Source organism: Microcaecilia unicolor, chromosome 5 (assembly GCF_901765095.1).
Source record: "Microcaecilia unicolor chromosome 5, aMicUni1.1, whole genome shotgun sequence".
NCBI lineage: Eukaryota > Metazoa > Chordata > Amphibia > Gymnophiona > Siphonopidae > Microcaecilia > Microcaecilia unicolor.
Genome location: NC_044035.1, coordinates 199,523,537 through 199,549,790, shown reverse-complemented (window position 1 = coordinate 199,549,790; position 26,254 = coordinate 199,523,537). Strand labels below are relative to the sequence as shown.

The 26,254-nt window shown below is 49.5% G+C and overlaps 1 protein-coding gene across 1 annotated transcript in view; it reads left to right on the top strand.

Annotated features, from left to right (window-relative positions):
- The window catches only part of OGFOD1 (2-oxoglutarate and iron dependent oxygenase domain containing 1), a 683,818-nt gene that overhangs the window by 613,030 nt on the left and 44,534 nt on the right, over positions 1 to 26,254 (top strand). The window contains 1 exon segment of the mRNA XM_030203703.1: positions 12,428 to 12,556. Within this exon segment, the coding sequence (XP_030059563.1) occupies positions 12,428 to 12,556 (129 nt within the window).

The window sequence follows — 26,254 nt, the reverse complement described above, 5'->3', positions numbered from 1 at the left end:
TCAAGGCTCTCGTTAATATACAATGCTACCCCTCCACCAGTCCGGTCCACCCTATCACTACGATATACTTTGTACCCCGGTATGACAGTGTCCCACTGGTTATCCTCCTTCCACCAGGTCTCAGTAATGCCTATTATATCCAATTTTTCGTTTAGTGCAATATATTCCAACTCTCCCATCTTATTTCTTAGACTCCTAGCATTTGCATATAGACATTTCAGAGTATGTTTGTTGTTCTTATTTGCATGATGCTTAGTACTTGACACTATTGATTTGACATCTTTTGTCTGATCTTTAGTTGTATTTAAGGGCACCTGGTCTACCACGGTCTGTTGTGCAACCTCACTATCCAGAAACCCTATCTTCCCTGTTTTTGAGGTATCTTTGCAAGATACCTTTTCCCGAACCATGCGCTTTTGAGCGACTGTCGGCCTTCCCCCCATTTCTAGTTTAAAAGCTGCTCTATCTCCTTTTTAAATGCCGACACCAGCAGCCTGGTCCCACCCTGGTTAAGGTGGAGCCCATCCTTTCGGAATAGGCTCCCCCTTCCCCAGAATGTTGCCCAGTTCCTAACAAATCTAAAACCCTCCTCCCTGCACCATCGTCTCATCCACGCATTGAGACTCTGGAGCTCTGCCTGTCTCTTGGGCCCTGCACGTGGAACAGGTTGCATTTCAGAAAATGCTACCCTAGAGGATCTGGATTTGAGCTTTCTACCTAAGAGCCTAAATTTGGCTTCCAGAATCTCTCTCCCACATTTTCCTATGTCATTGGTACCCACATGTACCAAGACAGCGGACTCCTCCCCAGCACTATATAAAATCCTATCTAGGTGACGCGTGAGGTCCGCCACCTTCGCACCAGGCAGGCAAGTCACCAGGCGATCCTCACGTCCACCAGCCACCCAGCTATCTATATGCCTAATGATCGAATCACCAACTACAACAGCTGTCCTAACCTTTCCCTCCCGGGCAGCACTTGGAGACATATCCTCGGTGCGAGAGGATAGTACATCCCCTGGTGGGCAGGTCCTGGCTACAGGAGTACTTCCTACTTCACCAGGGTGATGCTCTCCTTCTAGGAGACCTCCCTCCTCCAAGGTAGCACAAGGACTACTAGACTGGAGGTGGGACTTCTCTACAACATCCCTGTAGGTCTCCTCTATGTACCTCTCTGTCTCCCTCAGCTCCACCAAGTCTGCTACTCTAGCCTCAAGAAAACGGACACGTTCTCTAAGAGCTAGGAGCTCTTTGCATCGGGCGCAAACATATGACATCTCACCAACTGGGAGATAATCATACATGTGACACTCAATGCAAAAGACTGGATAGCACCCCTCTCGCTGCTGGACTGCTGACTCCATCTTAGTGTTTTTGAGTTTTTCAATAATTTAAAACTTGCTACAGTATTAAGGATATCAGCCTAATATAAAAGTGTATTTTACTTTATATAGTATATTGTATGATTTATTTAGTATTTCCTTCTTAGATGGTGATGAAATGTATTTAAAACTCTATAAGAGCACTCCTTGCTTGTTACCCTAATTACAATAACTGACTATAAATGAGGAGTTGTCCTAGGGGTGGGTGGGTGTTGGGGAGGGTGGGGGGAGAATACTAAATTAGATCCTGCAGTGGCTGTTAGATTCTATCTGTTAATGCTGTGGTACAAAGCTTTTAAAACTAAGTGGAAAAGACTATGGAGATTAGCTGTTTTCTGTTAGCTGTTGAAATTTGTTTTTTAATTTTGCCTAACACTAACCTACAATTCCTCCTTTAAACCCCAATCTTTAAGTTCCCAAAGCACAAAGCAAAGTAGCGTTCACTTACCAGAGAAATGTCCTCTTCTCTCAGAACTTCTCAGTTAGGGCGAGTAGTTGAAGGGAACGAGAGATGAAGAGATCGTGGGTGAAGGGCAGTTTGTTGCAGACCGAGTGGGCATTCCACAAGGCACATGAGAAGGGGAGGGAAGAGGGGGGGAGGAGGGAAATAGAAACGAGATTGGAGACATCACGAAATCGTTTGCATGGATAGGAGGAGGACAGGTGAGGGGGGCCTGGATTAGGATTAATGTCTCCTGCTTCCATCCATCATTTACCCCCCCCCCCCCCCTCTCCCCACCTCTTCCATCCAGTCTGTCCACTTTCTGTTCCCTGCCCCGACACCCCTTCTGCTGCTGCAGTTGCTTGTCTAGATGAGCAGCAGTGGTAGCAAAAGAAGCTACACTCACTGTGGGGCCAGACTCTCCATAGATGAGGCTGCCGGTTTCGCCCCCTTGGATGTCACTTCCTCTTCTGGGACAGAGCCAGCAGTCACACCTATGGAGAGTGTAGCTTCTTTTGCCACTGCTGCTACTTATCTAGAGAAGCTGCAGTAGCATGGCTTGGGTGGAGGCAGCCGGAAGGAGGTGGGAAAAGTCCTGGTGCCCATGCTGTACAGCAATAGAGAATTGTTGTGGGGCAAATTTTTAAATGGTGCACAGCTGGGAGCCAGAATGCTTGTGAGGAAGGCACAAATGCATGTGTCACATTCCAAATGTGTGTGACTTGCCATGTCTGTCTGTAGTAGTTAGGAAATATTTTAAATAATGTTTTGTTTTGCTGAACTCTGAAATGTTACTAAAATGAAAGTGTCAGAAGGTGGGCTAGCTGAAATAGGTTTCTCAGAGAGTGTTAATTTGACTGCCTTTCTGGAGGTTTCCACTGACACCATCTCAGCCAGGTCCACATTACTGGTTACCCTTCTTAATGAAGCAGATAAATCAATAATAATCAGCATATTTCAAGAAAAAGTTCATGCTGTTTTATGATGAAACTGTTCAGGTTGTTTCATAAAGCACTCAAATGCAAGGGAAAGCCTTCCTGGCTCTTAGGAGCCAACTAGTGGCTTTAGGAACTACTTTTTCCCTTCGATTTCCTTGTAAGTGCTTAGTCACTTACCATAAAACACAGTATATGTTTTATAATTCCTTTGCAGCTTTAGAAAATTTTACAAGCGCATGATACTTAGTTTGTAGCCGGGCTGGTTATATAGGAGTTTCAAAACTGAGCCCTTTTTGTGTAAACATATTTTCTTCTAATTTATTTTATGTAGAGACTAGTAAAAAAGGCCCGTTTCTGACACAAATGAAACGGGCGCTAGCAAGGTTTTCCTCGGAGAGTGTATGTGAGAGTGACTGTTTGAGAGTCGGAGTGAAAGTGTGATTGTGTGAGAGAGAGCGTGAGTCTGGGTGTGAGTGTGTTTGTGAGAGAGTGTGTGTGTGAGAATGAGAGTGTGTGCAAGTGTGTATGTGAGACACAGTGTGAGTGAGAGTGTGTGTGTGGGCGAGAGAGAGTGTGTGTGAGACACAGATTCTCTGTTTGAGTGAGTGTGTGAGTGACTGTGTGGCACATAGAGAGTGAATGTGATACAGTGTGAGACAGAGTGTGTGAGAGTGAGAAAGACATTGTATATGAGAGAGAGAGTGTGAGCCGTGCCCTCCCAATCCATGGCCATCTGTCCCCTGCCCCCTCCATTCATCCTTTTCCAGCAATTCCTCTCTGTCCCTGAGCCCTGCCCTCCCAATCCATGGCCATCCATGTTTGTCTGTCACCTGCCCCCTCCATTCATCCCTATCCAGCATTTCCCCTCTCTGCTTGAGGCCTGCCCTGCAATCCATATCCATCCATGCCCATCTGTCCCCTCCATTCATCCCTATGCAGCAATTCCCCTCTCCCTGAGTCCTGCCCTTCCAATCCATGCCCATCCATGCTCCTCTGTCACCTGGCCCCTCCATTTTTCCCTATCCAGCATTTCCCCTCTCTGCCTGAGGCCTGCCCTGCAATCCATATCCATCCATGCCCATCTGTCCCCTCCATTCATCCCTATCCAGCAATTCCCCTCTCCCTGAGTCCTGCCCTTCCAATCCATGCCCATCCATGCTCATCTGTCACCTGGCCCCTCCATTTTTCCCTATCCAGCATTTCCCCTCTCTGCCTGAGGCCTGCCCTGCAATCCATATCCATCCATGCCCATCTGTCCCCTCCATTCATCCCTATGCAGCAATTCCCCTCTCCCTGAGTCCTGCCCTTCCAATCCATGCCCATCCATGCTCCTCTGTCACCTGGCCCCTCCATTTTTCCTTATCCAGCATTTCCCCTCTCTGCCTGAGGCCTGCTCTGTAATCCATGCTCCTCTGTCCCCTGCCCCCTCCATTCATCCATTTCCAGTAATTCCCCTCTCTCCCTGTGCCCTGCCCTCCTAATCCATACCCATCCATGCTCCTCTGTCCCCTGCCGCCTCCATTCATCCTTTTCCAGCAAGTCCCCTCTCGCCCTTCCATGACCCCCCCCCCCTCGCATCCATGCTACGCTCTTTCCCATGTCCCAGCCTGGCCCGCCCTCTTCTCCCCCCCCCCTTCGCATCCATGCCCCCCCCTTCGCATCCATGCCTCGCATCCATGCCCCCCCACCCCTTCGCATCCATGCATCCCTTTTTTTTTTTTTTTAATTCTTTTTAACTTTACCTCCGTGGCGGTTCGTGCAGCGAAGCGTCAGGGAAGGAGGCGGCGCTCCCGACGTCTAGCTTTCCCTTCGCTGTGTTCCGCCTTGTTTTGAAGGCGGAACACAGCGAAGGGAAGGCTAGACGTCGGGAGCACCGCCTCCTTCCCTGACGTTTCGCTTCCGGATTTGTTTGTTTTGTCGCGAGGGCGGGGCAGAGACGGCTGGCTGGCTTGAAGGCTTCACACCACGAATCCCCGAACCCTTCAGCCTCAGCCTGGGAGTGACGTCAGATGGCTTCAAGGCTTCAGACTTCCGGCTTCAAGCTTCCGGCTTCACAGAACGTTGTCCTGAGAACTTAGGCTTCCGGCTTCACAGAACGTTGTCTTCAGAACGTTCACGGTGCGTTTTATTATATTAGAAGATTTACTCATCTTCCTTCATGATGTGGGCTATATTTATTTATTTATTTATTGCATTTGTATCCCACATTTTCCCACCTATTTGCGGGCTCAGTGTGGCTTACAATACATTGTGAATGATGGAAATACAATTTGTTACAATTCGATTATGGGTTACATTGTGAAGGGTTATGGGAATATACTGGATATAAATTTTCTTCTTTGTTTCTTTTGTTATAATTGGGAAATGTAAATTTTAAAAAATGCAAATGAAAAAATAAAATAGAAATCTTTTTAAAATAGTGCAATGATAATTTTAATTTATTACTTTTAGGATGATAACATGCTAGACATATCTATGCGGTCAGCTTTTGTAGAATACACAGACAGCACATTTTCTGGCACATTTTTCATGCAAGATTTTAAAAAGTGGAGGGAAGAATCAGCGTTTGCTTCATCCTCATCAGTTGGATAAAAGGAGAATCAAGAAAATATAGGAGGGCATTTTGAAATGCTGTGAGAAGCTTGAAAGCCCAGAAATAATTTGTACCCCTAGTCCTTTATGCAGATTTTCAAAGCAAAACTCTCAGAGTTTCCCTTTGAAAATCTGTGGTACATTTGTATCTGCATGTGAGCAGATGCAGAGTTCGCCCTAGAAATCATCATGCTTGTTTTTTCTTCTCCTGCCCCTAATTCTTTCCCCCTTTCGCCACAGTCAAAAGTATATATGCTGTGAAACACTGGGGGAGGGAGGGGGATGAATAATAAACAGAATTTCTATGCAGGTAAATATATGCTTACATTTAAAAATATGATTCCATATCATCAAGCTGATCAATCCATAGACTGGTGGGTTGTGTCCATCTACCAGCAGGTGGAGATAGAGAGCAAACTTTTGCCTCCCTATATGTGGTCATGTGCTGCCGGAAACTCCTCAGTATGTTCTCTATCTCAGCAGGTGGTGGTCACACACAGCAGCAGCTCTGGCTAGGCTTCCAAGCCTAATTTTTAGGTTTTGTTGAGTGCCTGGGGTTGAGGGCTCTTTTGAGCAAGTGCAAACCTGGTGGTGCCAGGTCCCTCCTTTTCTCCCCCCTCCCGCTGGCTCCGTTAAAAAAAAAAAAAAAAAAAATTTTGAACGTCCTTAAAGGCGTTTATTTCGACGTTTATTTAAGCGTCTATTGCAGCTACTCACTGGGACACCAGGTCGTTACAGCTCGGAGCGGACAGCAGGTAATTTTTACCTTTTTATAGCGGGCAGGGGGTTCCCCGATTCTTCTCCTCGTGGCATATGGCGTCGGAGGGCGAGGGCGCAAAGGGTCGCTCCCCGGATCGCTGGAGCGCTTCTAGAGGGGATGCGGGGGTCTTCAAGCCTGATTCGCCCTTGTTGGGTGACAGTTTCGTGACCGATGTATGTCCCGGTCCTTCCTCCGGCGTGGCGGTTTTTCCCGCCATAAACGCCCATCCCCCGCTCCTCGCCTCCGCCATCTTGGCCGGCCACGCGGCTCGGACGGCTTCTTCTTGGGCCGCCCTTGAGGTTGGAGACATTAATGCCATGAACGCCCTTAATTTGGGCGACGGCACAAAAGCGGCTAAAGTTAAGAGCCGTTCTTCCCGCGCGGCTCCTTCGCGGAGTGTCGCGCCGGACGCCATCTTGGATGCACAGCATGTCTCTCCCCCGCTCTTGCGAGCGCCGGTTGAGGGTGCGTCTAGGGCTGTTGCCCAGGCTGCGGAAGTGCACAGTCTGGGGGGTTTCTCCCCCGAGTTTGTTTTGCTGCTGCATCAGGCCTTCCTCATGCACAACGCTGCCCCTGCTCCCTCGTCTGGTAAAGAGGTTGAGGTTCCCAGAGGCAAACGCCCTCGGGTTGATTCCCAGGCCTTGGAGGAATTTGTCTCCTCCGATGTAGATGAGGGCAGCGTGTCTGAGGTCTCCCAACGGTCCTTTGCGGATTCCTTGGAGGAGACGGATCCCCGCTCGGTTGGAGCGGATGACCCCTCTGCAGCGCGGCTTTTTAGCCCAGAGGATTTGCCCAACCTGTTGCTACAGGCCATGGACACTTTGAAGATTTCCTCTCCGGAGGACGTCTCTCCCTCAGCCCCTGTTGGCTCTGCCATTATGCTGGGGACGAAGCGCCCGCCTAGAACCTTCCACGTGCATGATGCTATGCACACCTTAATTTCGGCTCAATGGGATGTCCCAGAAGCGAGCCTTAAAGTGGCTAGGGCTATGTCCCGCCTCTATCCTTTGGCTGTGAGTGAACGTGAGGCCTATCTGTGGCCTACCGTGGATTCTTTAATCACTGCGGTGACTAAGAAAACGGCGTTGCCGGTGGAAGGTGGCACGGCCCTAAAGGACGCCCAAGACAGAAGATTGGAGGCGGCCTTAAGGTCGTCCTACGAGGCTACTGCTTTAAATTTGCAGGCCTCAGTTTGCGGTTCCTATGTGGCCAGGGCGTGCCTGACTATGGTGCGGCGGGCTTCCCCCTCGGATTCTTCCTTGAGGGATGATTGGCCGGCCCTGGAATCGGGCTTGGCCTATTTGGCAGACTTGCTGTATGATGTCTTGAGAGCCTCAGCCAAAGGCATGGCTCAGACAATCTCTGCGCGGCGGTGGCTTTGGCTGAAGCATTGGTCTGCTGACCACGCCTCTAAATCCCGCCTGGCTAGATTGCCTTTTAAAGGCAAGCTGCTCTTTGGGGTCGAGCTGGACAAAATCGTGACCGATCTCGGCACGTCTAAGGGCAAGAAGTTACCAGAGGTCAGGGCTCGAGCTAGTGCTCGCCCCGGTACCTCCAGAGGACGGTTTCAGGAAGCCCATCGGTACCGCCCGGGCAGGTCGGGCTCTTCTGCCTCCTCTTCCTTTAAGAGGACCTTCTCCCCCAAGCAGCGTTCCTTTCGCAGAGACCGCCGTCCCGGAGGTGCTTCCTCCGGTCCTCCCCCAGGGTCTCGTATCCAATGACGGGGTCTTGGTCCACGCCCCAGTGCAGATTGGAGGACGGCTGTCCTCGTTTCTGGGCGAGTGGACCACAATAACTTCAGACGCTTGGGTGCTGGAAGTCATCAGAGACGGCTACAAGCTAGAGTTCTGCCGACCCTTAAGAGACGGGTTTGTACTCTCTCCCTGCAAGTCTCCGGTCAAAGCTGTGGCAGTGCAGCAGACCTTGGACAATCTCATCCGCCTGGGGGCGGTCGTTCCGGTGCCAGAAAATCAGCTTGGCAAGGGACGTTACTCCATTTACTTTGTGGTACCAAAGAAAGGAGGTTCTGTCCGGCCTATCCTCGACCTCAAGGGGGTCAATCGGGCCTTGAAAGTTCGGCACTTTCGCATGGAGACTCTCCGCTCTGTTATAGCGGCAGTGAAGGCAGGGGAGTACCTGGCATCCTTGGACATCAAGGAAGCGTACTTGCATATTCCCATCTGGCCTCCTCATCAACGCTTCCTGCGTTTTGCAGTACTGGGCCGACACTTCCAGTTCAGAGCCCTCCCGTTCGGGTTGGCTACTGCTCCGCGGACCTTCTCCAAAGTAATGGGGGTCATCGCGGCCTTCCTGAGGAAGGAAGGAGTACAAGTCCATCCTTATCTGGACGACTGGTTGATCCGAGCCCCCTCTTATGCAGAGTGCGGCAAAGCTGTGAACCGGGTGGTTGCTCTTTTGAGCTCCCTGGGATGGATCATCAACTGGGAGAAAAGCCAGCTGCGCCCCACTCAGTCCCTGGAGTATCTGGGAGTTCGATTCGACACCCAAGTGGGCAGAGTGTTCCTGCCAGACAATCGGATTGTCAAGCTTCAGGCTCAGGTGAACCAGTTCCTAGTAGCCTCTCCTCTTCGGGCTTGGGACTATGTGCAGCTGTTGGGCTCTATGACGGCCACGATGGAAGTAGTGCCCTGGGCCAGGGCTCATATGAGACCACTTCAACACTCTCTGCTGCAGCGCTGGACTCCGGTGTCGGAGGATTATGCTGTGCGCCTTCCCTTGGGCCCAGCAGTGCACAAGGCGCTGAGCTGGTGGACGCAGATGGACAAGTTGTCTGCAGGAATGCCTCTGGTGACCCCAGAGTGGATTGTCGTCACGACGGACGCTTCCTTGTCGGGCTGGGGAGCCCACTGCTTGGGAAGGACAGCGCAGGGACTCTGGTCTCCTGCAGAGGCAAAGTGGTCTATCAACCTCCTGGAACTCAGAGCCATTCGGTTGGCGCTTTTGGAGTTCATCCCGGTACTGGCGTTGAAACCGGTACGGGTTCTGTCGGACAATGCCACGGCTGTGGCCTATGTCAACCGCCAGGGAGGTACCAAGAGCGCCCCTCTAGCCAAGGAGGCTATGAATCTATGCCAGTGGGCGGAAGCGAACCTGGAGCAGCTTTCAGCGGCCCACATTGCTGGAGTCATGAATGTCAAGGCGGACTTTCTCAGTCGCCATACCTTGGAGCCCGGAGAGTGGCAGCTATCTGCTCAGGTGTTCTTGGACATCACGAAGCGCTGGGGCCAGCCGAGCCTAGATCTGATGGCGTCATCGGCCAAGTGCCGCGCTTCTTCAGCAGAGGACGGGACCCTCGATCCCTGGGAGTAGATGCTCTTCTCCAACAGTGGCCAACACAAGAGCTTCTCTATGTGTTCCCGCCCTGGCCCATGTTGGGCAGGGTGCTAGACCGGGTGGCAAAGCATCCCGGCAGGGTAATCCTGGTGGGTCCGGATTGGCCCAGACGTCCCTGGTATGCGGACTTGATCAGGCTCTCAGTCGACGATCCTCTGCGACTGCCAGTGGAGCAGGGCCTGTTGCATCAGGGTCCCGTGGTGATGGAGGATCCCTCCCCCTTTGGTCTTACGGCCTGGCTATTGAGCGGCAGCGTCTGAGGAAGAAGGGCTTCTCAGACAAGGTCATCGCCACTATGCTGAGAGCGAGGAAGCGCTCTACTTCTACTGCTTACGCCAGGGTTTGGCGTATCTTTGCAGCGTGGTGTGAAGCAGGCTCACTTTCTCCCTTCACTGCTCCAATTTCTTCAGTGTTGGCGTTCCTGCAAGAAGGTCTAGAGAAAGGCCTGTCGCTCAGTTCCCTTAAAGTCCAGGTAGCGGCTCTGGCTTGCTTCAGGGGCCGCCTGAAGGGTGTTTCCCTGGCTTCGCAGCCAGATGTGGTGCGCTTTCTCAAGGGAGTTAATCACCTGCGCCCTCCTCTGCACTCAGTGGTGTCTGCGTGGAATCTCAACCTGGTGCTAAGAGCATTGCAGAAGCCGCCTTTTGAACCCTTGTCGAGGGCATCTCTGAAAGACCTGACGTTGAAAGCAGTCTTTTTGGTGGCTATCACTTCAGCCAGAAGAGTTTCCGAGCTCCAGGCGCTCTCTTGTCGAGAGCCTTTTCTGCAGTTCACTGAGGCAGGAGTGACTATTCGCACAGTGCCTTCCTTCCTGCCCAAGATTGTTTCTCGATTCCATGTGAATCAGCAGCTCTGTCTCCCTTCCTTTCGTAGGGAGGACTACCCAGAGGAGTACTCTGCTCTTAAATATCTGGATGTGAGACGAGTCATCATCAGATACTTGGAAGTGACCAATGATTTCCGGAAGTCAGATTATCTGTTTGTCCTGTGTGCAGGTCCTCGTAAGGGTCTGCAGGCTGCTAAGCCTACAGTGGCGAGATGGGTCAAGGAAGCCATTGCAGCGGCTTATGTGGCCGCGGGGAAGGTGCCGCCTATCCAGCTGAAGGCTCACTCCACAAGAGCTCAGGCGGCCTCGATGGCAGAGGCCGGATCCGTCTCCTTGGAAGAGATATGCAAGGCGGCAACTTGGGCTTCGGCTCATACATTCTCCAAGCATTACCGTTTGACTGTGGCTGCACGGGCGGAGGCCCGGTTTGGAGCTTCAGTGTTGAGGTCAGGGATTTCAATGTCCCGCCCTGGGTGAGTACTGCTTCGGTACATCCCACCAGTCTATGGATTGATCAGCTTGATGATATGGAAGGTAAAATTATGTATAATCATACCTGATAATTTTCTTTCCATTAATCATAGCTGATCAATCCATAGCCCCTCCCAGATATCTGTACTGTTTTTATTCTGGTTGCATTTCAGGTTCAAGTTTAGTCTTCAGTTACTTCAGAAAGACTTCGTGTTCAAGTTTTTTCACTTGGATTCTTCAAGAGTTAAGACGAGTTTGTGTTACAGTGAGCTGCTGCATTCCTCTCCCCTCCGTTTTACGGGGCTGGATTGAGACTTAAAATTCTGCCGGCACTCCCTCCCGCTTCGTGCGGCTGTAGGGCAGCTTTGTACCCTTCCCGCTTCGGCGGTGTTAGGGTCAGTCAGCTCCTCCCGCGGTTGCGGTTGCAGGATAAGTCAGATCCCCCCGCATCGGCGGGTGTGGTGTCCCTCCCCCGCTCCGCGGGGATGAGCTGGACGGATTCCCCTCCCCCACTTGTGTGGGGATGAGCTGGGTTAATTCCCCTCCCCCGTTTCGGCGGTGGTGAGCTGGGCAGAGTGTCCCTTCGTGGGTGTAATTCTCTAAGTGCTGAGTCCTGCGGATGGAGCTTTGATATCGACATACTGAGGAGTTTCCGGCAGCACATGACCACATATAGGGAGGCAAAAGTTTGCTCTCTATCTCCACCTGCTGGTAGATGGACACAACCCACCAGTCTATGGATTGATCAGCTATGATTAATGGAAAGAAAATTATCAGGTATGATTATACATAATTTTACCTTATAGATCCAAAAATTACTTGTTCAGAGTCAGACAGAGTTAGCTACAGGAGGCCTGGGGATATAATGTAAAATAATCACGCTCCTACAGAACTGAGGTATGGGGAAACAGTGACCAAGAAAAGCTCGCTCACATAGTCAGTGATAGCAGCAGGATGTTAGTTGTGAACTTGTGTCTCAGGTCTGTAGATCTATACAGCCACTGTGGTCACTGATGCTGACAAAGTTACTTTAGTAATCTTTCTTTTATTAAAATATTCTACACCATTTGAAAGAAAAGATTCCATACTCCTTTGTTTTCTCATTGTTGTAAAACAAACTAATTTTAATTTTCAACATTTTTATTGATGGTAAAGTCATCATAACAATCAGCATTCTCAATGTATTACCAGCACAGAGTCAAACAGACCAGTAAGTAACGAGATATAAGATCTACCATCGCCCTACCCACACTTAATTTCAAATATTATAACATTTCTCATTCCCCCCTATACAAACCGAAACAACTCTCTCCCCCCCTAAAACAATATCATTACCTCGCAGTGTCCTAACTCTTATGACCCTCCTGAGGTATTTATTTATTGCATTTGTATCCCATATTTTCCCACCTATTTGCAGGCTCAATGTGGCTTGCAATAAACATGAATAGTGGAAACAGAAGTTAGTGTTACAGAAGGATCTTGGGCAACATGATACCTCACTGACCAACATAACTACACCCCCCTCCACAGCCCTCCACCTAGTCATATAGTATACTCACTTAAAATCTAGAAACAAACTAATTTTAAATGAATTATTTCACTTGAAGTTTATGGCCCAATTTTTTTGCTGTTTTTTGATAGCTATTTGTTGGCTCTTCTCTCACAGAATTGAGTGTTCCTGTCTGCAAGGGTGAACTGAGACAGTGGGGACATGGAAACTACACCTTAATGCATGACACTGACACAGATCATGCTGAGTTTGCCCTGGACCTGCTGCTTTTCTTTGGATGTGAAGGTAGGCCAGTTGAGGAGTGGACAATGAGAAGGGAGAATGAAATGCATACTTTCACATTCATGTTTTCTTGTGTTTTACTGTCTGGCAAAAAGTGGGCATTTATTTATTTATTTATTTGTTACATTTGTATCCCACATTTCCCCCCCTATTTGCAGGCTCAATGTGGCTTACATAGTACCGTAAGGCAATCGCCAAAACTGGTATGAACAAATACAGAGTGATGTTGTAGAAGAATAAAGATCATGTGTTACATACACAGTAGGGAATCGTATGGAAGAAGAGTTAAATTATGTCCAGTACAAGCTTTGGATCCATTGTGTTGCAGGGTTCGGGCATTTAAGTTGGGTCGGTAGGATACGCCTTTTTAAACAGGTAAGTTTTTAGTGATTTCCGGAAGTTTAGGTGGTCAAACGTTGTTTTCACTGCGTTAGGTAATGCGTTCCAGAGTTGTGTGCCTATATAGGAAAGGTTGATTTGTATTTGAATCCTTTGCAGCTTGGTTAGTGGAGGTTTAGGTATGTTCGTGTTGAACCTGTTGTGTTTCTGGTTGGCAGGTCTGTGAGGTCTGTCATATATCCCGGGACTTCGCCGTAGATAATTTTATGAATCAGGGTGCAGATTTTGAACGCGATACGTTCTTTGATTGGGAGCCAGTGCAGTTTTTCTCGGAGGGGTTTGGCACTTTCGAATCGTGTTTTTCCAAATATAAGCCTGGCTGCCATGTTTTGAGCAGTTTGAAGTTTCTTTATGATTTGCTCTTTGCATCCCGCAAAGATTCCGTTGCAGTAGTCTACATGGCTTAGTACCATTGATTGTACAAGGTTGCGAAATATTTCATTCGGGAAGAATGGTTTCAGGCATTTGAGTTTCCACATTGAATGGAACATTTTCTTAGTTGTGGATTTCACTTGGCTCTCTAGCTTGAGGTTACGGTTGACTGTAACACCGAGTATTTTCAGTCTGTCTGAGATAGGGAGGGTGTAATTTGGGGTGTTTATGTTAGTGGGTTTATACGTGTTGTATTGGGATGAGAGGTTAAGGCAGTAGTACGACTGGGCCTTAAGGAATATTAAAAACTATGGGGTCAGTTTTCAAAGGAAGTTACTTGTGTTCTCCGAGGACAAGCAGGCTGCTTGTTCTCACATGTGGGTTGACGTCCGCGTCGGCCCAGGAATCAGCATTTTGCAAGCAAAATATTAAAAACTTTTTGGTAGAGTCTTCTGGCGCGCGTGCATCACACACCGCGCATGTGTGGACTGATTTCCCGGCCATCGCGTGAGCGCCTTCCCTCAGTTTTCTTTTCTCTGCATTGAGATGAGGTTGTTTTTTTCTGCGCTCCTCTCAGGCCCAGGAAAGAGTCTTCAAGTTTTCACTTTTTTTCTCCTCATTTTTTTCTTTATTTTATTATTATTGTCATTAAAAAAAAAAAAAAAAAAGTTCCCATAGTGTACTTTTAGTTTTGTCCCCTTTCAAGTTTCCTTTATTTTTCGTCGCAGCCGATTTTTAGGCCGCGCTGTCGGGTTATTCCCTTATTTTTGTGCCCTTTTTTCTTTTCTTTTTTTTTTTTATTAATTATTCATTTAGTAATTTATACAAGAAACATCTTGTGTAGTAAAGTGTTTGTTACTTAGGAAATCACTTATAATAATAATAAGCAAAAAATTAGAATACATACATTTTAGGAAAAATTAACACTCAAGTCCATAAAGTGAGATCCAAGAATTCGGAAAAACATGGAGAATAGTAAATAAAAGCAAAAACCATTCAGGATAACACTACTCTGTTAAGGGAGTTAATATCTTATTTATCCTTGGCACTTTTCCATTTTCGCTGAGGCTATAAGCGCCGACACATGGGCAGGTTCTGTAAATACATATTTCTTTTCCCCAAGTCTTATTATGCACTTGCAGGGGTATCTTAAAAAGAAGGTACCCCCCAGGTGCAGAACTTCAGGCTTAAGGATCAAAAATTGTTTCCTCCGTTGCCTTGTCTCCTTAGAGACATCAGGGAAAAGCAATATCTTAAAACCTAAAAAAGGTTTATCTTTATTTCGGAAAAACAAACGGAAAATCCAATTTTTGTCTGGCAATAATGCAACCGTCACCACTAAAGTAGCTGCAGTTGCCAACTCAGTATCAGAAGTCTCAAGCAAAAGAGAAACATCTATTGGGTTTTCAGTCATTGGGTTTGAGTCCTTCCCTGGTATATAATATGCTTGTGAAAATGGTGGCAGATTCTGATCAGGTATATTCAAAACGTCACGTAAATAACGTTTCAACATCTCAAGAGGAGCAACATTTAACACTCTAGGAAAGTTAACAAATCTCAGGTTATGATTTTTGGTATAATTATCAAACATCTCCATTCTCTGCCTGAGACTTGTCAGATCTTTTATCATAGTTGGTTGCATTGTTTCAAACTTCACAATTCTTTGATCCATATTTTCAATTTTATCATTCAAAGCCTTAGCTTCTTCCTTTTTTTTGTAAGTCATTTTCCAAGGATTTTACTCTCGGTGTAACTTCATTAATCTGTTTTATAAAAGTTTGTCCCAGGGTTGACACTAAGTCCCATAATGCATCCAGTGTCACTTCTTTTGGTTTGACTACTAATGCTGCTGGAAGTTTATACCTTTCAGAATATTGCCCACGAATCTCGCTTACTCCCTCAGCTTCTCTACCCTCATTCCGTGGCGATTCCATGGGCAGATTGCCCTCCATTCCTTCCGCTGCTGTAACAAGGAGCTCCAGCCGACGCTCTTCTGGGCCCATGATTCCCACTTGGGGCGACCCTGTCGGTTCTGAAAGGAAGGAACTGGCGCCAATCGGTTGGGGAGGAGGGGTGCGTGCGGCGGGGCTCAAAGTGATGTCAAAACCAGGGGAAGCCGAATTCTCCCTTTCGCCGGCATTCCCTACTGGAGGCATTCCGCCGTTTTGACCAACTCCCTGTGGTCGCAGAAAACGATCCATAGGACCAGGTAAGGAGGAAGGTAGCGAGGAGGCTCTAACCGTTACTCTTCCTCTACGTTTAGGCATTTTTGATTTCGAAGGAGCGCGAGGCACAGCGTCTTAACAGAGCGCAGCCATCTTGGATCCCCTTTTTTCTTTTATCAGGCACAATCGCGTCTTTCGATTTCGCCGAAGCCGTTTTTCCTTCCATGTCATCGAAGACACCCAGCAGCTTCAAACGTTGTACTCGGTGCAACCGGACCATCTCAGGTACCAATACCCACGCCTGGTGTATCCAGTGCCTTGGGCCCGACCATAGCCTAGCCGCTTGCAGTCTGTGTCTTCATATGAAGAAACGGACCCAAGCGTCTCAAGAAGCCCAACGAGAAAAGCTTTTTGGGGCTCGGTCCAGTCCTTCAACATCGACATCAGTACCAAGGGCGGTGGCGGCGTCGACATCAACATCGAAGCAAGCATCGACGTCGGGAGCAGAGGTAATGGCTGCTGAAAGACCAATTTGCGCTGGGTGGAGTGAGGCATCGAGTGGGTCTCCACCTGCCTCGAGGCCGCCTGTTATGCAGGCCCCCCGAGACTGACCTTCGTCGGACCCAGCCCCGAAGAGGCGTGAGGATTCCGCGTCTTCGTCATTGATACCGAGGAGTCTTGATGACGGGCATCAAGCGAAGGCGAAGAAGCACCATCATCGTTCTCCTTCGACACACTGTGCCAGGAGCTCTGGGGCGTCGAGAGAATCATCACCCGAGAAATGTCGGCGCCGAGAGGATCGCTCTCCCTCTATTCAGGAGGTGCCGATGCGTCGGTCTTCTGGCAACCCGGTACCTGCTCCCGAGCCTTGACAGATTATGCCACTGGCTCCTTTACCGACCCTGCACCCTTGTCTGATGCCAGCTCTCGACGAGCGCATAAGGGCCATGCTTCCAGAGCTTCTGGAAGGATTGCTGCGCCAGTCTACTTCGGTGTCGGGGGTGCTTGCACCTTCCGTATCATCTGCTGCAGCGGCATCTGGCCCTTCGCCTGTGGTGAGCTCCCCAAACTCGGTGCCGCCTGCCACCCAGGTCGACTCCCCTTCGACTTCGGTGAAGGAAGCTTCACTGCAGTCCAGGCGGGCGTCAACTTCTCGGCACCGCCATCGAGGACGTTGCTCCTCGGCGTCGAGACAGGCTCAGTTTCGGACTGCTCTGAGGGATGGCTTGTCCTATACTCAAGATAAGCGTTCGTGGAAGGAAGAGGAAGATCCCAGGTACTTTTCTTCTGACGATTCCTATAGGATTCCCTCTGAACTTTCCCCTCCACCAGAAAGGAGACTTTCTCCACTGGGAGAGTCTATCCTTTATCTCCTTTGTCCGGGAAATGGCTGCAGCTATTCCCTTCCCTATGGAGGTTGAGGATGAACCCAGGGCTGAGATGCTCGAGGTCCTGGATTATCCTCCGCCTAGAGAGGCTGCTCCTTTGAATAATGTACTGAAGGAAGTCCTTATGCGAAACTGGTCATTCCCTCTGTCTAATCCCGTGATCCTGAAAAAAGCTGAATCCCAATATTGGATCCACGGTGAACCTGGTTTGATGAGGTCTCAGCTACCTCACAATTCCATGGTGGTGGACTCCGCCCTCAAAAGAACCAAGAGCTCTAGAGACTATGCCTTGGCGCCCCCAGGCAGAGAATCTAAAACCTTGGACTCTTTTCGGAGGAAGACGTATCAGGCCGCTATGCTTGCTGCCAAGATCCAGACATACCAGCTCCTCACAAGCGTCCACTTGCGGAACTCGGTGAGGCAACTGTCCAGCTTAGTTGATGCACTCCCTCCGGAGCAGGCCGAGCCTTTTCGCCAGGTGGTCAGTCAGCAGAAGGCCTATCGAAAATACTTGACCAGGGGTACGTTCGACACTTTTGATGTAGCATCCAGGATCGCTGCCCAAGGTATAGTGATACGCAGACTCTCATGGCTGCGTGTCTCTGACCTGGATCATTCAGTCCCAGCAGCGGATGGCGGATGTTCCTTGCCGGGGGGGGATAACCTTTTTGGTGAGAAAATAGAGGATCTAGTTGACCAGATCAAGAAGCACAATGATGCTAAGGATTCTCTCTCCTGCCGGGCGTCTTCTGCTACTACCTCCTCATCTAGAAGGTTTTCTGGAGGGAAGTGGAGTGCTCCCTATTCCTATGCTAGACGTAGGTACACTCCTGCTTCTTGGCAACCTGCCCAGGCTCAGTCCCAGCGCGCTCGTTCTCATCAACAGAGTGCGCCTAAGGCCACTGCTGCTCCCCAGCAAAAGCAAGGGAAGGGCTTTTGACTGGTTCCAGTTCAGCATAGCCTCAGTAAACGTGTCCGTACCGGACGACTTGCCGGTTGGGGGAGGTTGATGTTTTTTCACCAAAGGTGGCCTCTTATAACCTCCGACTGGTGGGTTCTTCAAAGCCTCCAAATTGCCCACCGGGAGCTCAGTCCTACAGCTCCCAGCACAAGCAGGTACTTGCAGAGGAACTTTCCGCCCTTCTACAGGCCCAAGCAGTCGAACCCATTCCACCAGGGGAAGAAGGGCTGGGATTCTATTCCAGGTACTTCTTGTGCAAAAGAAAACAGGGGGGATGCGTCCAATCCTAGACCTAAGGGCCCTGAACAAATTTCTTATTCAAGAAAAGTTCAGGATGGTTTCCCTAGGCACCCTTCTTCCCATGATTCAGGAAAACGATTGGCTATGCTCGCTGGACTTAAAGGATGCTTACACACACATCTCGATACTTCCAGCTCACGGGAAGTATCTTCGATTTCGGCTGGGAACACAGCACTTTCAGTACCGTGTACTACCTTTTGGCCTGGCATCTGCATCCAGAGTGTTTACAAAATGCCTAGCTGTAGTCTCAGGGTCACTACACAGACTGGGAGTGCATGTGTTTCCTTATCTCGACGATTGGCTGGTGAAGAGCACCTTGTAACCAGGTACCTCTATGTGCAGCCAAGGATAGAACAATCTCCTCCAGCCACAGGCTCCTGGTACAGTCAAGAATTAAATGTCCACCCGCAACTTCAATCTTAAAGACTTTATTCCATGCAGGTTTCTAGTAGACTTGATACACAGTTCCAACAGCAGCATTCACCTTCAATCTTAAGCACATATAAGCCACCTGAAAGTGTGTGGCAAATAGTCCCCTTTAAGCAGTAGGCTATCAGCACATATCAGGATTCAATACAGGCTCAGAGTCAGCTCCAGTCTGGGCTCTTTATCCAGTGCACCATAAGCAGTAGTTCAATTCCAAATAAAAGCAGTTCATTTAATTCATCATCACAGTTAAATCACAAAGCAGCAGTTTCTACCTTCTACTCTCTTTACCTTCAGGAGAGTTCAATACTTTAGGGACTCCTCATACCTAAGGGATTTCACCCTGCATCAGCTTCACTGGTAAATTTAAAACTTTAGGGACCTCCCTTACCCAAGGATTTTCAGCCTGCAAATACTTTTGGGACTTCCTCACACCCAAGGGATTTCAGCCTGCTTCATTACTTTAGGGACCTCTCTTACCCAAGGGTTTTCAGCCTGCAACTGCTTCTCTCTCTCCTCTGGGACTCCTTCCCGCCTGCCTAATCAGTCCCTGCTTTCTGCTCTCACAACCAATCATTCTCCTTCCATTAGCTTCCACCACACCCATACCAGCTGAGTTAAGCATTAGACTAATGATGAGCCCTTGCACACAGGGTTTCCTAGCTCTCTTTCCCCCTAGTGGCAGCCAATCTACACATCCTGCCAGCTTACACCCATGTCTTCCCCCATTGCAGCTAGGAGTCCAGTCCGGGTTCCTCATCTCACCCCCTCGCTCCTTGCCTGCAATGCTTTCTGGGACTTGTATTTCACACTGACACTGCCTTAACCCAACTATCCTGGATGTGACTTTATCACAGCCTCAAAGGAAGGAGCTCTGGAGTCCATGCGAATGACTATTCAGGTGCTGGAGCTACTGGGGTTCGTCATAAATTATCCCAAGTCCCATCTCACCCCAGTCCAAAAATTGAAATTCATTGGAGCTCTGCTGAACACTCAGACAGCTTGAGCTTATCTCCCCGAGGCAAGGGCGGACAACCTTCTGTCCCTGGTGTCCATGGTTCGAGTGTCTCAGCAGGTCACGGCTCAGCAGATGTTCAGACTTCTGGGGCCCATGGCCTCCAAGGTTCATGGCATGTCTACATATGAGATCAGCTCAATAGGCTCTAGCTTCCCAGTGGTTTCAAGCTGCAGGGGATCTAGAGGATGTAATCGAACTGTCCACCGACTTTTGGAATTCTCTTCAGTGGTGGACAATTCGTTCCAATTTGACCATGGGGCGAGACTTTTTCTGTAGTTTTGGAGGCTAACCTTGTAGGTGTCGGCGTCCATTTTGAACAGCAATCCAGCAGCGGGGGAGGGTCAATGCCAGCAGCGGGCAGGCAGGACCGGGGATCTTTCCTGCCTGCCCCAAAGAATCTGCTACACAACCTGGGTGGCTGGAGGGGAGGCAGGTGAGAGAGCAGGGTCGTTGGACATGGGTGGCTGCAGGGGGGGCAGGGGGAGAGGAGGGTTGCTGGACATGGATCAGCTGTGAGGCATGGAATGTTTTTTTTCTTTTTTCGCGGGTTCTGAAGTTCACAGCATAATTGCAACGGTGACGTCAGCCTGACTACGAAGCCTAGCTCAGCAACTCCGAAAGAGCCACGGACACAGGCAGCAAGATTAGAACGTTGGAGGTGAGAATTATTATATAGGATATTTTTGGTAGGTTGCAAAATGGTTACCAGTCTTCAGCTCTGCTAGCCTTGAGTTACCAAACATGTTTGGAACATGTGTTACATGTACCTAACGATTAAAGCAGCAGGCTGAGAACTAGGGAAGCCAGGGTTTAAATTCCACTGCCGTTCTTTGAGATCTTGAACAAGTCATTTAACCCTCCACAGCTTCAGGTGCAAAACTTAAATTGTAAGCCTTCCAGGGACAGGAAAATACCTACTGTACCTGATTGTAAGTGGCCTTGAGCTATTACTGAGAAAGGTGTGATCTAAATCCAAATAAAAGGAAGCTTCTGGTGTTGCCATGGAGCAGAAAGAAATTTCTTTGCTCTCGTTTCTTACACTATAATCGGCTCCAAAACTACGCAGCAAAGCTTACCTTCCAAACATCAAGGTACATCTTGGTAGTTGGTATCTCTTCTGGGTATTGTTCCAGGAGTTCCCTTGCCCGATGATTTCGAAATCGATGATGAAAGAGAAAAGCAGAGCCAAGGACAACAAGATAGCGGAGAAAAGCATGCCTCCATCACCCACTCTGAGTTCTGAATGGGCAGCCAAAATTACGACTGAGGTTCGAGCAGCAATGGACCATACAGTGAGGAAACAGCTGCAGTTTTAGATAAATTGGATTCTATGGAGCAGCGTTTCACTATATTATCTATGGTGCTCCAGATAGTACAACAGAGAGAGGGACAGTAGACAAATGCTGCAGACAGTGAAGCAGGAATGGCCTCAAGTCAAGAACAGCTACGGTGCTTGGAGGACAAGATGGAAGAATTGGAAAACTGCTCCAGAAGGAATAATCTCTGATTAGTTGGTTTGCGTGAGTCGATCCTGGAGTATGATTTAAGAAGATATTTCGAAACTTGGCTGACTATGAGAGGCATTTTCGAACGGGGACGCCCATCTCTAAGGATGTCCCAGCGAAGGGGCGGGGAAACTCATATTATCGAAACACTTATGAAGTAAGCCTTTAAAGTAGTTCTGTTTCTGCCATTTAGCCACATTAATACAAACACTGATTCATTTCAGCGATAATTATCTGGCAGTCCAGTCCTGCAAAAGTCTTTCGTTTCGATAATATGGTCGGGGATGCTCAAATCTCAACATTTAGGTCGACCTAAATGTTGAGATTGGCGACCTTAGAGATGGTCGTCTCCAGTTTTCGGACATAATGGAAACCGAGGGCGCCCATCTCAAAAATGGCCAAATCCAAGCCCTTTGGTCGTGGGAGGAGCCAGCATTCGTAGTGCACTGGTCCCCCTCACATGCCAGGACACCAACCGGGCACCCTAGGGGACATCAGTGGACTTCAGAAATTGCTCCCAGGTACATAGCTCCCTTACCCCTTGTGTGCTGAGCCCCCCAACCCCCCCCCCCCAAAACCCACTCCCCACAACTGTACACCGTATACCATAGCCCTAACGGATGAAGGGGGGCACCTACATGTGGGTACAGTGGGTTTCGGGTGGGTTTTGAAGGGCTCCCATTTACCAGCACAAGTGTAACAGGTAGGGGGGGCCTGGGTCCACCTGCCTGAAGTGCACTGCACCCACTAAAAACTGCTCCAGGGACCTGCATACTGCTGTGATGGAGCTGGGTATGACATTTGAGGCTGGCACAAAATGTTTTTACATTTTTTGGGGAGGGGGGGGTGGGAGGGGGTTGGTGACCACTGGGAGAGTAAAGGGAGGTCATCCCCGATTCCCTCCGGTGGTCATCTAGGCAGTTGGGGCACTTTTTGGGGACTTGTTCATGAAAAAAAAGGGTCCAAAAAAAAGCGGCCCAAATTCTCGCTTCTGCCGCCCTTCTTTTTTCCATTATCAGCCGAGTGCACCTATCTCTCCTCAGCCGATAAACACGCCCCATTCCCGCCTTCACCACGCCTCTGACATGTCCCCGTCAACTTTGTTCGTTCCCTCGACAGACTGCAGTTGGAAGCGCCCAAAATCGGCTTTCGATTTGGGCCCCCACGGGAGAAAGGCGCCCATCTCCTGATTTGGGTTGAAATATGGGCGTCTTTCTCTTTCGAAAATAAGCCTGATAGGCTTCCTGGATTATTGCTGCATGAAGAATTTCCAAGCAGTACCTCACAGTAGCTGATATGGGTTAATTTCTCCAGGGACAATGGTCATAGTAAGCTCTCTTTCAATGGGAGCTCAGGCTTATTTTTAGCTAATGGGCAATGCCCCCCCACATTTTCTATATTCAGAATAGCAATGAAGGAGCAACATTTTCTGTTTGTTTTTTAATATCACGATGGTGGCTTTTTCTTTTGCAACTGCTCCTGGACATAAAGACTTTTGCTTGCTTTTGCAGGACTAGACTGCCAGACAATTATCACTGAAAGGAATCAGTGTTGTTTGTATTAATGTGGCTAAATGGCAGAAACAGAACTACTTTAAAGGCTTACTTCAAAGCGGACTGTTTTGAACTTCAGAACAGTTTTAGAACATAAGAAAATAGAAATAGCTATACTGGGTCAGACCAATTTTTTATTTATTTGTTGCATTTGTATCCCACGTTTTCCCACCTCTTTGCAGGCTCAATGTGGCTTACAATACATCATGAGTAACAGAAGTACATGAAAAAGTATGCATGTAGTGATAACTGCAGGATTTTGGGTAGTATGATAATGATAAAACATAATAGTGTTTCAGCAAACAAACATATTAAGAAGTATCTAAGAAATATATAAGAATTGTATAAGAAAGTATACATTTAGTAGTAGTTACAGGATCTTGGTCCATCTAGCCCTAGTATCCTGTTTCCAGCAGTGACCAATCCAGATCACAAGTACCGCTGTTACTACATTTTCCAACAAAGTGAGTTGAAAGAAAAAATATTTCCTTCTATTTGTTTTTGTTTTTTGTTTTATTTATCTTTATTAACATCAATACAATACATGCTTGCACAGTGCTAGATATTATACAATCCACCATTACATCATATTCCCATTTCAATCGACCCATCATTGAACCATTGATCCTCCAGCATAGCATGATCGCATTGACATTTTTCCTGTTTACCCCTGCTTATATTGCCCCTCCTTCCCCCCCTATTATCCCCAACAAACCTCTCCACTCAAAAAGAAAAAATAAATTCACACCCTCCCCTGACGTCCAACATGTATACACCCCTGGCCTAACCCCGTACCCCCTCCCCCCAATCCCTGCCTGCATTTTGATTTATCTTTTAAGTGAACCTTATGACTTTACTAACTCCTCGAACCTCTGCCATATCAATGCATAGTGCCTGTTTTCTATATTTGGGGACTGCCTATACAGTGAATTCTCATATTGTGCTAATTCTTTTACCTTTACCAACCAACAGGTATACGGTACTGGATCCACACTTGTCCAAAGCTGCAAAATAGTCTTTTTAGCAGCCAGCGTTGTCATGTATAAAAATCTCCTCTGTGACTGGGAGAACCCTTGTTCGATTAGGTCTGCCTGATCCCCCAGCAACAATGAGTGATAGGACCACTCCACCGTTATTTGAAGCACTCTATTGAGCATTTTAAAGATCTCATTCCATAGAGTCAACTTGGGGCACTCCAAAAAGGTGTGTAGAAAGGAGCCGATGCAGCTCCCAGCAACGTGCAGTCGGAGCGGATCGGCCCTCCCGGCCGTCACTCGCCGCTCTCCGCTGTAAGTATGCGCTCCGGGGGGGGGGGGGATGTGCGCGCTCCAGAGGGGGTGCCGTGCTGCACCCGGTGGGGGGGTGCGCAGCGGTGACCCGCCCCGAGTGTCAGCTGCCCTCGCTACGGCACTGCTATGTAGCAATTTAAACTGGGTTTCTTGCCATTCCGCAGATTTTACCATTTCAAATAACGTCACAAACATTATATTAAACTGAGGCTGTGAATAATTTGTACCCAATTCCGCATTCCATCGGGAGAGAGCGCCCTCCACTCCTCCCTCTGGGATGACCAGTTTCGCCATTTTATACCAGTTAGATAGTCTGTTGCCCTCTGGTGGTAAGTGCAATATCAACTCATCCAGATTACCATAGGTCCATGAGTCCCATATTTCCCCCTCATCTGCTGCCAGTAGTGTCGAGCTTGCATGTAATGTATCATATGATTATTGGGAATCTGCCATCTATCTTTCACTTGTGAAAAGGACATAAAGCTGTCCCCCCCCTGGCGAAACTAAGTTCCCCAAAGTCACACACCCTTTCCCTGCCCATATCCTGAATATTGAGGGTCCCATACCCGCTGGAAAGTCTACCAGGCCCACAAATCTCAAAAAAGGTGATGCAAACGGGCTTCGAGCCTGCCTACTCCTCCACCATTTCCAAGCAGTTCTCAATGGTTTAAGGAAACTAAACTGCCAGTTTAATTTTGTACCCATCCCCGGAGATGTATGTAATCAAACCTATAAATGGCAAGTGACCGACTCACCTGCAAATGCGCAGTAGAGACTTCCCTCTCTGTCCCGCCCCCGCGTCAAGACGTGATGACGGGGGGAGGGGGGCGGGACAGAGAGGGAAACTGCGCGGAAGAGGAGGGAGGGAACCGCTGACGTCGCTACCGCTCCCCCCCCAAGGTAGCCGCTACCGCCCCTCCCCCCCCCCCCCCGGAGTCGCCACCACCCCCCCCTTCACCCGGCCCGGGCCCTCTCTTCGTTATTCAACTTACAGCAGCGCCGAAACAGCAGCAAGCAGCTCAGCTTCAGCTCCCGTCGGCCTTCCTTCCCTGCCTGTGCCCCGCCCTCGCCGACGTGACGTCACACGAGGGCGAGGCACAGGCAGTGAAGGAAGGCCAACGGGAGCTGCTGCTTGCTGCTGTTTTGGCGCTGCTGTAAGTTGAATAACGAAGAGAGGGCCCGGGCCGGGTGAAGGGGGGGGTGGTGGCGACTCCGGGGTGGGGGGGCGGTAGCGGCTACCTTGGGGGGGGGGGGGGGGACATGGGAGGTCTCAGAAGGAGGGGGGGCCTTGGAGCTGGGAGGGCTGGACTGAAGGGGGCCTTCCAGCTGGCTGGGAAGAAGGCACGGGGTGGGGGCCTGGAACTGGGAAGGAGGGAAGGGGGTCTTGGGAGCTGGGGGGCCTGGGGTCTTGGAACTGGGAGGGAGGGAGGTGCGGGGGCCTTGCAGCTGGGAAGGGGGGAGGACTGGAGCCTTGGAGCTGGGAGGGAGGGAGGGCAGGGGGGGCCCTTACAGTTGTGAGGGAGAGCAGGGGGCCTTGGAACTGGGAGGGAGGGAAGGGGGCCTTGGGAGCTGGGGAGGGCCTGGGGCCTTGGAACTGGGAGGGAGGGCGGGGGGCCTTGCAGCTGGGAAGGGGGGAGGACTGGAGCCTTGGAGCTGGGAGGGAGGGCAGGGGGGCTCTTACAGTTGTGAGGGAGAGCAGGGGGCCTTGGAACTGGGAGGGAGGGAGGGAAGGGGGCCTTGGGAGCTGGGGGGCGGGCCTGGGGCCTTGGAACTGGGAGGGAGGGCGGGCAGGGGGCCTTGCAGCTGGGAAGGGGGGAGGACTGGAGCCTTGGAGCTGGGAGGGAGGGCAGGGGGGCCCTTACAGTTGTGAGGGAATGGGGCCCCTTACAGTTGTGAGGGAGAGCAGGGGGCCTTGGAACTAGGAGGGAGGGAGGGCAGGGGGCCTTGCAGCTGGGAAGGGGAGAGGACTGGAGCCTTGGAGCTGGGAGGGAGGGACAGAGGGGGCCTTGGAGCTGGCAGGGAAGGAGGATGGCAGGGGGCCTTGCAGCTGCAACGGGAGGGGGGCCTTGGGAAAAAAAACATTCCAATACGCGCCCGTTTTAACGGGCTTAACGGCTAGTAAGTTAATAAACATATAAGGGGAACACCAACCTTCCCACCAATGTGCCGGTGTAAATTTCGACTGACCTACTATGCCTTCATAAATTATTCGTATTAACGCTGCCGCATTGTATAAGCGGAGGTCTGGCAATTTAAGACTGCCCTTCTCCCTATTGAGTACTAATGTTTGGTGTCCTATACGTGACCCCTTCTACCTCCATATAA